At 37.3% G+C, this 17,047-nt stretch overlaps 1 protein-coding gene across 4 annotated transcripts; it reads left to right on the plus strand.

Annotated features, from left to right (window-relative positions):
- The first annotated feature begins 1,388 nt into the window (after positions 1-1,388).
- mtm1 (myotubularin 1) lies at positions 1,389-15,891 on the plus strand. 4 transcript variants are annotated; one of them, XM_042727454.1, is made up of 16 exons: positions 1,469-1,533; positions 2,046-2,082; positions 3,684-3,767; positions 5,642-5,714; positions 6,926-7,020; positions 7,808-7,918; positions 8,234-8,335; positions 8,537-8,620; positions 8,799-8,948; positions 9,753-9,938; positions 10,408-10,593; positions 10,676-10,879; positions 11,105-11,197; positions 11,822-11,935; positions 13,113-13,289; positions 13,967-15,891. In XM_042727454.1, the coding sequence occupies exons 3-16, from the start codon at positions 3,705-3,707 to the stop codon at positions 14,147-14,149; spliced, it is 1,821 nt and encodes a 606-aa protein (XP_042583388.1). In that variant the 5' UTR covers positions 1,469-1,533; positions 2,046-2,082; positions 3,684-3,704; the 3' UTR covers positions 14,150-15,891. The 4 variants fall into 4 exon arrangements, with proteins under 4 accessions (XP_042583387.1, XP_042583389.1, XP_042583388.1 ...); XM_042727453.1 differs by lacking the exon at positions 2,046-2,082 and having other exon boundaries at positions 1,389-1,533; XM_042727456.1 differs by lacking the exons at positions 1,469-1,533; positions 2,046-2,082 and adding an exon at positions 1,580-1,664 and having other exon boundaries at positions 3,691-3,767.
- Positions 15,892-17,047: the final 1,156 nt, after the last annotated feature.

A 17,047-nucleotide genomic window follows, 5' to 3' on the forward strand; every position in this document is an offset into this window, starting at 1 on the left:
AATAAAGGTGCTCCAAAATTTTGTGAGGCAATATTTTCTTACAATTATTTAGTGAAGTCATACAGGACTCAGGGAACCATGCATGAATGTGTATCTAAATTGTCTGAAATGTTTGATTTAGTACAAGCTAAAGGTTCTGCATATACAGTCTCTGTTCTTTTGCACTTGGTTTCCTTATAAATAGATAAATATAAATAGCCATTTTTGGTATAGTTCCTCTTAATGCTGTTTTATGGTTTTGCCTGTTTCATTTTTAGATCAGCAGTTTTGCTTCCACATAAAAAGCTGCCTTTGTTTTTGCATCAGCAGTAGATAGTTTTAAAAACTCATATCTTCATGTTTCACAATTACAGATCAGAGCTATTGCCACACTACAGAAGTCTGGGTAAAATCAAACTTGATATAATCCACACTTTGAATGCCACAAGTGATTCAAAGTAATATAAAAACCTTGTCTGTAACTCTGCTTTCCAGAGCCATAATTTGCACAAGATGCTGTGTGGACAGACTCTAATGAAATACAGTTAAATGCCATCTGTAAGAAGTGAATGGAATGACTGGTATGAGTATGACACTGCAGGGATCAGATTGCACAGCCATCGGCTAGACTTTACTGAGCAAGACTCTTTAGTTTGCACTTTTATGAAAGCTGCTACCAGTTTAGTGGCTTAAATGAATACAGACAGCTTAATATGCAAGAAAACTACTGCATTCATTATGTGTCAAATATTAATGACTGGTAAAAGTAAAGAAAAGATGTGAAAGGAGTAAAATAATTATTGGTCATCTGTAATTATATGGGATTATAAAATCTGTAGGCGTCATGCACTTTTTTGTGTTTCTCTAAATGATAAACTGAGGTAAGGGTGTCAGAAATGGGCAACAGGGTGAACACACTAGAAGTTGTTTGTTAGCAGGCAACAATGGAAACAGATGTAGGCCTACCATTTGTCCAAATTAGCTACTCTATTTCTGACCCTATATTTCCAAGCAGTGTTGACTGTCAACACAGAGAAGGAGAGACATGCTAGTTGTCAAACATTTACACATATAGGCTATGTATACTTATAGTTGTGATCTTGCTCTGATTTTTTGCCTTTTTTGATTTTCACAAATTGATTATTCCAAAAGCTATTTTTTGCCATCAGTAACATTATGACATGTAACATTATAGTGACACATATTATTTTAAAATATTTATTTCGTTAATTACTCGTTTTATTTTTACACATTATCCTGGTTTAAAAAATGTATTTATTTTCTGTGATGAAATAATAAGTTATGGTCGAGTATGTGCAATATTTGAAATCTTTTTCACGAAAGAAACGTTACGGTTTGACAGCATGTTTTCAGAACGAGCTTCTTAGTTCACCGTCCTTATCAAAAATACAACTCCCTAAATTCCTTGCAGTACATGATTTGACAAGTAGCCAATGGGCGCCGTGACCGCCGTCACGTGACTCGGGCTGAGCGCTTCCTGCGGCGGTGCAAAACAGACTGGCGATCTGAGGAAAGGAGAATTGCAGTTTCTGGGTAAGTAAAGACATTTGCAAAGCCAAGATTGCTCGGGTCGCACGTTATGACTTTTCGGCGAGGGTCTGGTCTGTATTTAGGGCTGCTTGGAGCGGACTCAGGGGTAAATGTAGCACTTGAGAGCTGTCGTAGAGATAGGCCCGAGCTATTTCCTGGTCACAGTCCTGTGCTGGAATACATTCACAGTGTAGCCTAAGAGCTCCCACGAAATCGCGAGAAGTTATAAAAGTGGACTTTTTAGACACCTGAGAGGCTTGTTTTGATGCATATGTCGTTATCTGTCACTGTGTATGAATGGAAGTGGATATTTGCGCATATGGGCCAGATAAATACTGCTCATAATTTTCCATCACATCATGACATTACGTTTCTTTTGCCGTGATTGATCCGGGCATTTAAAGCCTTAGGGTGAGAGTTGTTGGAGTGTGAGTATTTTTAAGTAAAACTGCCTGTGACCGAGTTGATTTCATTCCTCTCTCTTATCTCTAAGTTAAAAGTCATTTTCTTTATAGGCAGCAGGAGAAGAAAGCTGTAAATGTGCATCGTCATGTAAGAGCCACAACAGTCCTATCATCATTTTAAATAATTCTCTCTCTCTCTCTCTCTCTCACACACACACACACACACACACACACACACACAGGTTAGTGCTGTTATCATTTACATGCCTGTCTCTGACCACTAACCTCTTGTGTCATTCCCTCAGGGGTCCATATTTGCCCCACAGTGACTCTGAGCTGGTGTTTTCAACATTACAGTTCATGACAAAAGTGTACATTTAGCACAAATAGTGATTGCGATGCTGATGTGGTCTGTATGCAGACATATTGCTGAGGTGTTTGGTGTGTACACTTTAAAAAGCTTGTGGCATGTTTGGGTTGTCGGGTGGCTTTTATACAAAGCATCTTTTATATTTTTATTAAATAAAGTTTATTAAACATAATTATTATGATTTAATTTGTGTTAATGTGATACATTTAAGATAAGAATGGCTAACTGAAACAATTCACGTCCAAATTATTATGGCATTGCCATGGTATAATCAAAATAAGTTTAATCAAGTAAAGATTTGACAGCATATCTATCCCACAATGCATCACTTGACAGGATGTTCATTAACTTTCGCAGATGTGGTGTTGCTGTTTATTCACAGTATGTTTCATATTTTCCTCTCACTTCCACTGTGACGCATCTGTGGTAGTTTCTGCAAAAAAGAAGCTGCTTGTCGTACTGTTCTATAATTTCAAGTTGAAAACGCTATACACAGAGTTCAACAATACAGATGGCCTAGAGCAAACCGATTCTTCTGTCTGACATTGTTTGGTTATAAACTTGTTTTTGCCTTGCAGATTTAAATATTTGTCTGTTTGTATTGCACATTGGTGTTGTGAAGTCTGCTGAATTACGTATCGTACCATGGTAATGGTTATTAATAATGTTGTTAATGATTAATACCATATAATTAAAAAGTTTGGGGTCAGTATTTTTTTTTTTTATAAAGTCAGTTCTTTTCTTAGCAAGGATGCATTCAATTAATTGACAGTAAATACAGTTATAATGTTGTCAAATTTCAGTTTTTAAATAAATGATATTCTTATGAACTATATATTCACCAAAGTATCTTGAAATAAAAATAAGCTCGTTTTCCACAAAAATGTAAGAAAGACTGAAGTAGCCTAATTGCTGATGAAAATTCCGCTTTGCCATCGCTGGAATAAATTACATTTTAAAAATATATTTAAATAGAAATCAGTTCATTTAAATTGTAATAGTATTTAACAGTTTATATAATAACTTAATTGTGATCAATTATATGTAGCCTTGGTGAATATAAGAGACTTCTTTCAAAAAAATCTTACCGACCCCAAACTTTTGATGATAGTGTAGATGATTTGTAATAATCTTTGAAGCATCTATTTGAATGCGTGAAAAATCACTTTATACCATTTTTGTCCAGCGAAAGCATGTTTATAAATTTGTTGCTGTCATAGAGTTACCCATTTTAAAAATGTAGATGTCAGAAATAAATATATTTTTATGGTGACTCGACTGAAAATGTAGACCAGACAGGGTACAAATCTGGACTACTAAAAAAATAAAATAAAACGCTATTGTTGAGCTGAAAGAAAAATGACATGTCTCTTGTGGAGGTGGAAGAAGCAAACCCAGTGATGGCCTCGGCTCCTATAGCACCTTACAACTCCAGTCCTCTGGGGAACAGCTCCAGCCCAAACGTGAGTGCAGCCCCCGTGCAGACATGCTGTAATTGTGCTGTCCTTCTGTCCTTTGACTGTAACAGATTGTTTCTCATTTTTCCCCCTTTGCTTTACAAACTACATTATCCTGTAAGTGTGCAATGCTGTTTTATGAGGGTTAGACTTTCGTTTTCTGCATGAATTAATAATGCACTTAACTGGTATCAATAGAGCTGCCCTTTGCTCTGCTTTCCTATAGTATTAAGCAGCCATATAGATGCAATAGAAGAGGCATATGCTGCTTGTACTTCTTTTATTGACATCACTTCTTTTACAGTTGAGTTATTTTAAACAGCGTTTTCAAGACCACATGGAGTTTTAGCGCTTTTAAAAATAATTTGATACATGCTAAGACTATAAGCAAGTTGTTGCAAAACCAAATGGTGAAAATATATATGATTTAATTTAGAATAGGGTTAATATAATTATATATGCAGTATAATAAAATATAACATATTATCATGTAACGTTTTTATACATAAAAATAACTTAAAAAAGAAAGTTGACGTCCACGTTATTTATCATCTATCTAGCTGACAAAATGTACACTCAGTCCAGCTTAGCTATTCAGTACATTTATAGAGTGATTAATAATACCCTTGCATATTGCATGTTGCTAAATGTGTGAAAATTGAGTCATTAAAAGGGAACTTGTCTTAGTGGTTAAAGCGAAATAGATTGTTTCCTTTAAAAGCAGAGCGCCCCACCCTACATAAACACATGCATATGCAGTGTCTGGCTTGGCACATGTAACCTCTCTGGGCAGAGGGGATTCCAGGCAGACAGGGAGTTGGCACATTGCTAGCGCTTGAGCCAGGAAACTGCTGTTCCATACATATGTTAGTGGAGCTGTAACACCTGGCAGGTGATAGGCAGCAGAACCCGAGTCTCCGTTTTTCCAGGGTCCCCGAGGACAGCTAGAGAGATTTTGTACAGAGAGCCGTCCATCTGTCTCTGTGATTGCCTCTGTTTGTCTCTTTTATCTCAGTCAGTCTCCTTTCTTTCTTTCTTTCTTTCTTTCTTTCTTTCTTTCCGCAGCTTAATATGCATAATCGACTATAACTAAGCCATTTGGGCTTGATTTCCCAGATGACTGTGAACAATTGCAGACGAATGTTGCAGAAAATGCACACTGTACCTTTAAGATGTCTTTAACGTTGTCTCTTTTAATCCTCTTACTAGTTGGCTGTTTTTTATTCTCCCCCTTCCTCATGTATCCTCTTCTGTTTACCCAACTACCTCTTATTTGTGTGAACCAGGTTAGTTTCCCTGCGAGGAGGCACACTATGTGTGTGTGTGTGTGTATGTGTGTTTGGCTGCTCCATTTGTCATCTCGAGAACACGGGCTAGACCATTACCCAGAAGTCCTTGCTTCACTCTGCCTACAGGGTTGTGACGTGCAAAACACTGAACAGCAGCAAAAGGCCGACAGAATAAATGACTACATGCAGCGAATGACACTCTTAGCTCCCATTCCAGTTCACTAACCTTCAACTGCCAGCAGGAAAATAGCCCAGGGAAAGACAATCTGGATCCCTGATCTCACACACACACACACACACACACACACACACACACACACACACACACACATAGAGCATCAGACTGGTGCTCACAGGCAGAGGGTGAAAGAGGACAGTCTCCTCTTACTCTTTATTTTCCTCTCTTCACTACTTCTTCTTCCATTCCTGTCACTCTCAGGTTTTTTCCCAGCGTTTTTCTTTTCCTCTGATCAGATGCCACTGAGTACAATCACGTCTGGTCTAGAACTGTAGTGTATTAATGTTGTGAGTATTTGTGTGCATGTGAGGGATGCGCCCATGTCAACTCGATGTTCCTGCATGTTTTGACAGGCGTCCAGAGAGAGCCTGAAGATGGAGCCGCTGGCAGATGTTGCCATGCTGCCGGGAGAAGAGAGAGTGATCGGTGAGTGAGAGCATGCGTGTGCTTCTATGCTCTTAAATGAATAAGAATTAGTCTGATATCTCCATAAGCATTTTGCTCGTACTTGTATATTTTAAAAAGCATTTTAATATTGACAATTTGTAATGTTCAAATAGTGTGCTAGTCATAAAACTGTTGATTCAAGATTGCTGACAAACTTTTTGGCTATTAGGGACTTATGAAATACATTTTATTTTTTCCCAGATTCCGTTTTTTTTTTTTGTTTTGTTTTTTGTCTTTCTTTTTTTTCTGTATTCAGGTTTTTCAGTTTGAATTTTTCTGGACTCAAATTAAATTTTAGTAATCAAAAATTATGTCTAATTAATTATGAAACCTATACAATTTAGCAAATGTATAAAAAATAACATAACTAGAATGGAATATGTAATTTTGTATAGCCTTTCAAAGTATGCTCCATTTGATAGTGTGCATGACACATGAAAACTAGAAAGTTTCATCCTTGTCCAGTGTCTGCGCTATTTCTCTCCTAAAGTTATTGATGTGAAATAATTCAAGACGCATATGCTAGTTGAGCATACAAATCAGGCTGCATGTCTACAGTACATGCTTACTGTGCATGAGAATACTATGAAATTAGTCATGTTCACTGTACACATTACCTTAGCATAGCACCTAAAATGCTTAATAAAGCACCTAAGTGAGTCAAGTCAGTGTTGCACGCTTATCATTGAAAACCAACCCAGTTTTTAAACAGATTTAACCTTTAAATCATGGGGACGCCATTGTTCATTTATGCGCCATCCAGTGTTTCACACTCCAGTCCACTAGGTGGCAGAAATGTTGACCTGCTGCTTTAGGCTTTTTTTAAGGTGGCTGGCAAACCAACATATTTGCAAGGATGCAGCATTACACAGTTGTATTTAATAATAATAGATAATAATAAATAATAGAGGGCTATCAAAATAAAGTACCTGGCAGGTCATGTGATCTCAAAATGGCAGCCCCTATGAGGAGGGACCGCTCTTTTCTTATATACAATAGTTTTGTCTTGAACACTGATATGACTTGAGTCTTCATTAAATGTGAGAGTACATCGTTTTAGCAAAACATATTTGTCAAAAGTTACTTTAATGCACCTTTAATTGTTTCACACAGACATTTTAAGATGGACTTTATTGGATTAAATAAATGTTGAGCTTTATTTGTATTTCCTACTCTCTTCTACTCCTCAGATAAAGACATCATCTACATCTGCCCTTTTAATGCTGCAGTCAAAGGAAAGGTGTTCATCACCAACTACAGACTCTACTTCAAGAACACTGACTCAGTAAGAGAAACTTTCGTTTTCATTTTCATTTCCCAAAATTGCAACGCATTAGTTCTCTACGTGTTATGGCACAGTCATTCTGAGGCCATGTCAGGTGCTCCTTTAAAACCAGCTTATCCATTTCCTTCTGTCTTTCAGTCTTTCCTTCTCAATTTCTCCTGTGAAGGCTTGTTTCCACATTCTTTATTTTGGATCAGATTTTAGTGGCTAACTTTAGTTATAGCAGACATCTGTTAGTCTGTATTAAGAGAGAAGGATATGGGAGGACAGGAAGAAGGAGGGATTTCGTATCACATCATATCAGAGAAAGGCTTTCATCTCGGTTCTGGCTCTGTCCTTGGTTGGCACATGGTAGTGGACACCCACGGCCCTGTTTTGTGGATGTTTTGACCGTTGCTGGGGTCTGTTGCCATGATCCGTCAGCCTGGCAAGGTGGCAGAAAGAAAAAAATCATTGATCCAGTAATGCAAACTGTTTTGAAATCTTATGTTTTATTTATTGAAGATCTTTTTTATTGAAGATCTAGTTGTGTCACACAAATATGTTAGTGGACTGGTTAGATGGAACCAAAAACCTATTAAACAAACTGTATGTGACATGCTTTAGCACATATTTGCTATAATTGCAAGGAACTGAAAGTGTCACTCCTAAGGTGTTTATAGTACATATATATATACATTTACATTTAGTAAGACTAAATGTAGTACATATATATGTGTAAGATTGTTTTGCAGACTAAAGATAGTACATGTATATGTGTAAGATTGTTGTCACTTCCTGTCTAAAGGAGATGCCAGTTACCTTGGATGTGCCATTAGGTGTAATAAGCCGTGTAGAGAAGATGGGCGGAGCCTCCAGTCGAGGAGAGAACTCCTATGGACTTGAAATCACCTGCAAGGTATCGCTCACACAAAGCCCTAAAAAAATTCACACTCCATAGCTGTTAATATTGGGGAAAGCAAATGAGGGGAAAAGCTGTAGTAAGATCCTGAAGTATCGCAAGCCAGATTTGAACTCTCCAAAAACGTTTTTGAATACGTTCTGTAAGTGTTAGTACCTTCATGTGTTTATAAGAGCACTTCTTTACAGCTTCTGCTTTGAATGTAAACCTCTATAGTATGAATATGACAGGTTAGGTTAGAGCAGAACTAGCATCCTCTTTTTGAAAGTCTGACATTCATTGTGTGTGTGTGTGTGTGTGTGTGTGTGTCAGGACATGAGGAACCTGCGATTTGCTCTGAAGCAAGAAGGCCACAGTCGAAGAGACATCTTCGAGATTATTTTCAAATATGCTTTCCCACTGTCTCATGGAATGGTTAGTGTTTGATGTTTAACTTTATTCTCAAATGCTAATTAGTCATTGAGAAATGATTTAAAACTTATGTGAATTTTTCTGCAGTGCGATTAAGTGTTGTTTCAACAATTCAGCATTTCACAACTGGCTTTCATCAGTAGCAGAATGCATGAAATACTGGTTTAACTCACTCTCTCACTTTTCTTTCTTTGACTTTCACAGCAACTCTTTGCCTTTCTGAGTCAGGAGAAGTATGAGGAGAATGGCTGGAACGTTTATGAGGCCATGGAAGAGTACAGGAGGCAGGTGAGGACCAGATGCCAGGACTTGTGCTAGTGTAGAAACAGTCGTGCTGCCCTCGTTCAACCTTCTCACACTCATCATTCACTTGCAAATATAATATAATTCTAATGTAATGGCATAAAATACTGCACAGTGTGCTTTTACTAAAGTTTGTGTGTTGTTTTTCTGTTCTGGTTGTCAGGGTGTACCCAATAGTGAGTGGAGGGTCACTTTCATCAATAAGAACTACGAGCTGTGTGACACCTATCCCACAATTCTTGTTGTTCCATACAAGGCCACAGACGAAGATCTTAAAAGAGTCGCTACCTTCCGCTCCCGCTGCCGCATCCCGGTGAGCTCTTTTACAGATGACCAGTGTGAAAGGCCAGAATCATGGTGGGGTTTTTTTTTTGGGGTGTTATTATTGAATTTTTTTGTGTGTAGCGGGGTGTTTTTATTTTTGTGGATGTTTGGAGAATGTCAATTTCAGTTTTTGCACATAAATAAGAAAGCAATGCTTTTCAGATTTATCTGACAGTATATTTACTTTCACATATTTACTGTGATATGTGGTTGGCTGTTTATATATCACTGTATGATGATAATGACAGACATGCATTAATATTAAAATTCTGTCCAATGCTGTAAGCAAGTAATTAGTTTTGTGTTGTGGCCGTTAACCAATAAATGATGATGACCAATTAATACCCAATATTAAAATTCTGTGCTAGTTTGTCTAAATAATTAAAAAAATGAAATTCTAATAACAAAAGTGGATTTATACATCATAATATTTTAATGCACAGAGTGAAAAAAGTGATTAACAGTTTTATTACACTAATACTGTTTTTAAAGATTAAGTGAGCATTACATGATGGAAAATGTCATTTTAATTTAAAAATAGGTCAATAAGCATGCACAATTGTGGATAATATATATATCCAATTTCAAATATATATCCAGTATACTAATAAAAAAGAAAATGCCTAATACTGGCAGATAACCAATATGATGCATCCCTAAATGATGATAAAGATTTCTTTTGTTTTCCTTATCTTCAAATCAACAATGTGTGTTTTTTTTTCTTGTTTTTTTTTTTAATGTTTTTTGATGACTTTAGCTTCTGTAATGATGATGTGTTTCCTTCCCCTCTCAGGTGTTGTCATGGTTCCATAAAGAGAACCATGCTGTGATCACGCGGTGTAGCCAGCCTTTGGTGGGAATGAGTGGCAAGCGCAACAAAGATGATGAACGTTATTTGGACCTAATCCGCGAGGCCAATGGTACCACCAAACTCACCATCTATGACGCCAGGCCTAATGTCAATGCTGTGGCAAACAAGGTAAGATTCCAGAGGGTTACTAATAAGTGGGGATTATTGGCAGGTTTGAGAGATTCAAATTCATTTCCAAGAAGTTCTTGAATATGAAACCCCTCCTTTTTTTTTTTTTTTTTTTACCTCATATCTAATTTATGGCCTTATCCACTGAAGGTATGGGCTGCTTTCTGTTTTCCAGTCAGTCTTGGACTCTTGTTTTGTATTAGACAAACAAAACTGTTTGCTTTTGCATGAGTATGTTTTCGTGTGTTGCAAAACCAACCACAGTGTGGACCCAGAAGTGGAACACTGGTGCTTGAAAGCTACGCCACTGAACACCGCTGACAGAGCATTTTTAAATGGCATCGATCCAATATTTTTTCTTGCACAATGTATTTAGGTACATGAGGTGTGAAAGCAAGTGTGCAGATGCAGAATTTCTCTGCATGATCACATATCTTAACCTGTACACTTCTCACCTCTTACTCTCCAGGCCACAGGAGGTGGTTATGAGGGCGACGATGCTTATCAGAACGCTGAGCTGGTCTTTCTGGACATCCATAACATCCATGTCATGAGGGAGTCACTGAAGAAGTTAAAGGACATTGTCTACCCTAATGTGGAGGAGTCTCATTGGCTCTCTAGCCTGGAGTCCACCCACTGGCTAGAGCATATTAAGGTTTTTTTTTTTTTTAAACTATACCAATATATATTATAAAACTCAACATTCTCTAATGTAACTACCTTCCTTCTTGCTCTAGCTGGTGCTATCAGGGGCCATTCAGGTGGCTGATAAGGTGTCTTCTGGGAGCTCTGTGGTGGTGCACTGCAGTGACGGCTGGGACCGCACAGCTCAGCTCACCTCTCTGTCCATGCTGATGCTGGATTCATACTACAGGACTCTCAGGGGCTTCCAGGTGCTGCTGGAGAAGGAATGGATCGGCTTTGGACACAAATTCGCTTCAGTGAGTTCCAACTTAGTTTACAAAGTCTTGCATCTGTAAAACCACACGCTTAGTGATGGCCTTTGAGTTACGTCAGCCGTGTTATTAGGTCATTATAAAGTTGAGAATAAATAAACTACATCCGAGTGTGTTAGCTTTTGTGTAAACAAAAAAATTAATCATTCATTTTTTGGTATTTACGTTATACACGCGCGTGTGTGTGTGTGTGTGTGTGTGTGTGTGTAGAGAATTGGCCATGGAGACAAAAACCATGCAGATCAGGACAGGTCACCTATCTTCGTGCAGTTTATTGACTGCGTGTGGCAAATGACTAAACAGGTATGGATCTCATTGTCTTGCCATGTGAACTTTCATGCTGCTCCAAACCTGCATGGCTTTCTTGGTTTTGCTGCTGTTCAGTCAATGTGGATGCTGATGCATGGCATATTTAAATATATGTAACCTTGAGAGAGATTTGAGTGAGAAACAACTTAACAAAGCAAGCTTTGCGTGTTATCGGGGCTCTTAAAAATAAAGGAACTTCACGATGCCGTAGAAGAACCTTTTTATGTCTAAAGGGTTCAATAAAGAACCTTCAACATCTAAAGAACCTTTCTGCTTCACAAATGGTTCTTTGTGGCAAAAGAAGGTTCTTCAGATTCTAAAAGTAAGAAAGAGATGGTTCTTTGTGGAGCCAAAAATGGTTCTTCTATGGCATCGCTGTGAAGAACCTTTTAAGCACCTTTATTTTAAAGTAATTCATTGGAACTTGAACATCATTGTCTACTTTTATAACACAGAAAACAGCATCTAAAATGTCTCTTGCAAAAGAAACCACATCATACAGATTTGGAATGCATTTTCTTAATGTGTTTTGTAAAATGATTTTATCCAGCTAATTAGAGTTTAATGCGTTAATGCAAGTAAATCTCTTTAACTTTTATCTCTCTCCTACATCCGCAGTTCCCAACAGCGTTTGAGTTTAATGAACGTCTCCTGGTGGTAATCTTGGATCACCTGTACAGCTGCCGCTTTGGCACTTTCCTCTACAATTGTGAGAGTGCCCGTGAAAGCAATGTAAGAAATAACAAACACACACACGTCACAAACAATTGGTGTGTCAGTGATATTAAACCACATTAATATGCAAACCTTGAATTTCCTTTCTATCCTGAATATCTGTAAAGTTTAATATTTAATAATGCAATCCATAATAATATTTATAACAGATTTTGCATAGAGCCGTGAAATGGTGGCCTTCTAGATACTTCCAGATTAATAGACTTGCGTTGAATTGAGAAATGAATATGAATCCAGAATGTCTTAATATTTTTTCACTTTGTCATGATTTTTAAAAATCCTTTGTTTATTTCCTGGTTTAGCTAGATTTTGGATCTCAGATTATAAATGTGCTCTTACTTTTGGAACTCACTCTATATTCATTTATAATTATTACATGCATTGTGCAAACAGGCTGGATCTATGAAAATGTTCTCCACTCTACCTTTCTTTAACTTGATCACACCTTTGTCTCTGAATCTCTGAAATCCAATCTTCTTCACTGCTTATGGAGGCCACTTGTCATCAGTGAGATATATTGGCCTTTGCTAGCGTTCTCTCACACGCACACATTGCTTTTTATTTCTCTCTGCGCTCATTGTGTGAAGTAGAGCATGAGTAAAAGGGATGCTTCAGTGACTCTCAGTCAGAGTAGAATGCACTTTGGGGAGATGAAACATTCATTCTGGTGGCCCTCTAGAGCCATCCACCGCAAAAACAATGTTAGGGAACACAGTCCCACTTTACATCTATTGCTAACCAAAGGATTTAACACCTTAGCTGCTGTATTACCAATATATTCAACAGCTTAACAGCTGATTCTGTATCACCAATTAAATCACCAGTACTTTAGTTCAAAAGACATATTAGAATGATTTCTGAAGGATCATTTGACACTGAAGACTGAAGATAAGACTGCTGAAAGTTCAGCTTTCCCATCACAGGAATCAATTGCATTTTAAAATATATAATCATAGAAAACAGTTATTTTAAATTGTAACAATATTTCATGACGGGACTTTCTTTACTGTACTTTTGGTCAAATGAATGCAGCCTTGGTGAGCAAAAGAGACAAATCTTTGTTATTCTAACAGAATAATACCTAAGATTTGCTTGACATAATGGAGCACTGTTAATTCAAAATGCTGACTTTCTGATTCTTCTATTCTTCTTTCCATGTTGTTTCATTGACTAGAACGTTCGGGCGAAGACGGTGTCTCTGTGGTCTTCTGTCAATAGTGACACATCCTTGTATATAAACCCCTTCTACACACCAGAGTCCAGTCGCGTGCTTTACCCTGTAGCCAGCATGCGCCACCTAGAGCTCTGGGTGACTTATTACATTAGGTGGAACCCTCGCATACAACACCAGGTATCAACATACATTCACATTCAGGTTTTAATCTCTATTGCATTTTGTATGGTGATAAGCATTATTTAAGTTGACTTTTTAGGGTATATAAAAACAGATCTTTAAAGGGGGGAAAAGCATGCGCCTTTTTTTTTTAGTGTGTGTTTTTGCCTCTGGGTGGGATTGTGTGTGTGTGTGTGTGTGTGTGTGTGTGTGTGCATCTGCACACCCGATTCAGCGGTGCAGAAAATCCTCTCTCTCCAGTTTAATTACGTCCTGACTGGCACTGCAGTGAACTGTCTCTCAGAATGTCCTTATCACCACACACACACACACACACATGCATTCTTTTACAAAGGTTTTGCAGGAGCTGCTCCAGCATTGGCATAAATAAGCGTTTTGCCACATTAGTCATAACAAAGATTAATGCTGTTTACCATTTACATATTAAATGCCACCAAACAACAGACCAGAAAAAAAAACATTCAAATGTTATGCGTACAGGCCATAGTGCCATGTTTGAGAATTAAACTGGACATTCTTATTATGATTATCCAGCTAACCATAGATTAATACAAAATGCTTTTCTGAGAACTAGTATTCCAGCATCTTATTGTGTTTTTGCAGCCCTCTGGTGGCTATTTGACGCATTTGTCACTTCACATGTGTGCATGTTTGTGTATGTTTGTGCATATCAGCAACAGAGTCCAGTGGAGCAGCGCTATAAGGAGCTACTGGTGTTGAGGGATCAGTACCTGAAGAAACTAGAGGAACTGCAGCTCTCAGACTCCACCCCCTCCTCCACCCACTTGACAAACAGCTCCACCCCCAACGCTGCCACGCCCAATCAGCACATCACACACTTACAGACACCGTTTTGATCCCACTCACAAACTGCTACAGATGTTGGACAATTGTACATAGCAATAGTGATAATTATGGTAACACAATTAATAGTGATGTCGACGATAACAAGTAACAAAACAATTATGCAGTAAACCACAGTACGCAAAAAACGTTAAACAAAAAGAGAAGCCTTAAAGTGACAGCGCTGTTTTTTTTTTTTTTTTTCTTCACGTTGCAAATCACGGATGAAAGTGAGTCAGATTATGTGTGGGTCTCCCAGACGCCACTTGGATACTGAAAGCAATGGAATCGGATGGACGTATGTGGATTATGTGTTGCGCTACATGTGTTATTAGAGTTCTAAAGTGTCTAGATCTGAGTGAAGAACATTATTGAATGTTGAGCACCAGTAAGATGCCATCTAAATGGTGTTCAGAAAGTGCTGGTCTCGTGTGGTGTCCAGTCAATCCAAGCAGGGTCCTCAAACTTTTGTAGAGCAATCGTTTCATGAGTATACTTGGTTTAACTTCTTGACAAACTCAAATGGCTGACCTCAAAAGGTAAAAGAAGCAGATATGTTGTCTAAATGTCTTACTTTTTCCTCCGTAAATGTCATTCGCTGCTCAGGTGAGTGTATGATATGGTAGGAAAATGTTCTGAAGCGATTAATATTAGCTTGTTGAACAGAACCATGTTTTTTTTTAAGTGAGCGACTTGGATACATTTTCGGTGCCTTTACTCATATCTGAGGTTTTCAGGTGTATATTTTATAGCGAGACGTTGTTTTTTTTCTTTATGGCAGCATCAGTGGTAGAATAGAGTGATTTCCATTCACTGTGCGTTTGAGCAACAGGTTGTTTCTTCTCCTGCTGAGTTCTGGAGTTGAACAGTTTGAAGTCCTATGCTAGAGGCTTTACCCCATAAAACGACGTGCAGTTGCCACGGAAAGCAAATATTTTGTTTCTGATGGAGGAACTGACAGTATTGCTCCCAACGAGATGTAGCATAGTCTGCAAAGTCTTTTGGGAAGGACGGAGTGGCTGGGATATGAAGCGGTGTGTTTGAGCTGTCCCAAATTCAGCCTTTTCCTGAGGAAGAGAGCGGTGACTGACTGAGGAGGCCTTCGAGTCATTGCTCACGCTGCCTCGGAAAACTGAACTTCTAAAGACTTTGACCTCAATGAGGATATGACGTTTAAACCATAGTGTGTGAAGAAGACAAACAAGTTCAATAAACAAACAAACCATTTGCGGTTGGTTGTTTTTAGGGGGGAAAAAAAGACAGAAATCTATTTTTGATTTTGTACAAGTACCAGAACTATGTAATTACCTCAAACAAAAACCTATTTTACTGTTGAAAGTTGTATTGTTGTAAAATATAATTATTTTATTCAGTGTAAAATTTGACAGTTTTATAAAAAGGAAAGTAATTAGAAAAAACTGTATTGGTTGGTTTTGGTAATTGTAGGTCATCATCTTATATGTATAATTTCTTTTCTTTTTTTAATGGGCATTTAGGTTTTGCTTTGTAACATTTTAAAGATCTGAAAAGGATCTGATTCTGTAGGGAATTCTTTTGTTCTCAATCCCGTCGCATGAGATTGAGTGAAGGAAAGCTGCACTCTGATTTTTTTTTTTTTTTTCTGACATTATCTTAAGTTAGACTTAATAGTTTAGAGGGATCTATTTGTGTTTTGTATTCCCACATGTATCCTTTATTTGTTGGCCAGCTATTGTTCTGTACATAATGCTGATTAAATTAATTTAAAGAGTTCACATGGAAAAGACTGTATGCTCATTATTCCAGGCATTCTGATTGGATGACAGTAGGGTTTAAATGTTACTTCCATTACTGTTATGTGCAGCGCTTATAGCATATAAAGCACCCAATGCAGTCTGTCTAGAGCGACTAATCACCTTTAACCTCCTGAGACCCTGCATCCTCATATGAGGACATTGTATTTTAGTGAGTTCCTCTGAGACTATACATGCCACAGTTTTAATCTTAAACACATTCAGGGCTTTTCAGATATACTAAATGTTTGGATGTTTCGCCATCACCACTCCCTCTCCTTGGTCTTCGAAAATGTCTGCTATTAATTTAGTGACATTCTTATGGAAATATGATCATATTTTGTAATTATCATTTAAATCTGACACATTTTTAAACTGTGTGTCATAAATCAACATCTCAGGAAAATGTTATGGGGTTTCAAATCAAAATATGACTTTCTGTTTTGAAACAGGACGTTGATTTCATACATGTCCTTATATGAGGACACCAGACTAAAAGCATGTTTATTGTGCATTTTGGAAGACACAACAAATGTATAGGGAAAGAAATTATATATACTTTTTTCATTACGTTGCCCCAAAAAACATATTAATATGCAAATTTGATTTAGTTTATAGATACATTATATATAATGAGAAAACCTGTTTATGGCCATTTTACACACATTTTGCATAAAGAAAAATGATAAATAATTTTGTTATAACATAGTTGAGAATTATCTTTATAGAAAGTTTGGTAAAAGAAAATCATGAAAACTAAAAATGTATTGATTTAGAAAAAAAAAAATCAATTGTTTTTACTTCTGCATGTTCATTCATGTCTTTTTATTTTTTTAAATTCAGTCCTGATGTCTTCTACCTAGGACCTAGCATAACTTATGAATGAATTTTTTTTTTTTTTTTTTTTTTTTTTATGCTCTAAACAGTGTAATGACATGGAAAAAAATACTATTTTTTCCTAAAATGTTTTGCCGGGTCTTAAGAAGAGGTTAAAAACGTTTTTCAAGACCTGCAAGCATGCATGACTGCAATGAAAATGCACACTCTAAAAACCAAATTCAACAAATGAACAAGTAAAACATACAGTGAGAAGTGATATAGTGAGAAGTTACAATTTAAAATACCCGTTTTCTATTTTGA

Source organism: Cyprinus carpio, chromosome B7, assembly GCF_018340385.1.
Source record: "Cyprinus carpio isolate SPL01 chromosome B7, ASM1834038v1, whole genome shotgun sequence".
NCBI lineage: Eukaryota > Metazoa > Chordata > Actinopteri > Cypriniformes > Cyprinidae > Cyprinus > Cyprinus carpio.

Coding starts and splice junctions, on each gene's coding strand:
- mtm1 (XM_042727456.1), top strand. CDS start 1,580: ATGACTTTTCGGCGAGGGTCTGGTCTGTATTTAGGGCTGCTTGGAGCG. Junction 9,939..10,407: donor TCAATGCTGTGGCAAACAAG/GTAAGATTCCAG, acceptor CTTACTCTCCAG/GCCACAGGAGGTGGTTATGA. Junction 10,594..10,675: donor ACTGGCTAGAGCATATTAAG/GTTTTTTTTTTT, acceptor TTCTTGCTCTAG/CTGGTGCTATCAGGGGCCAT.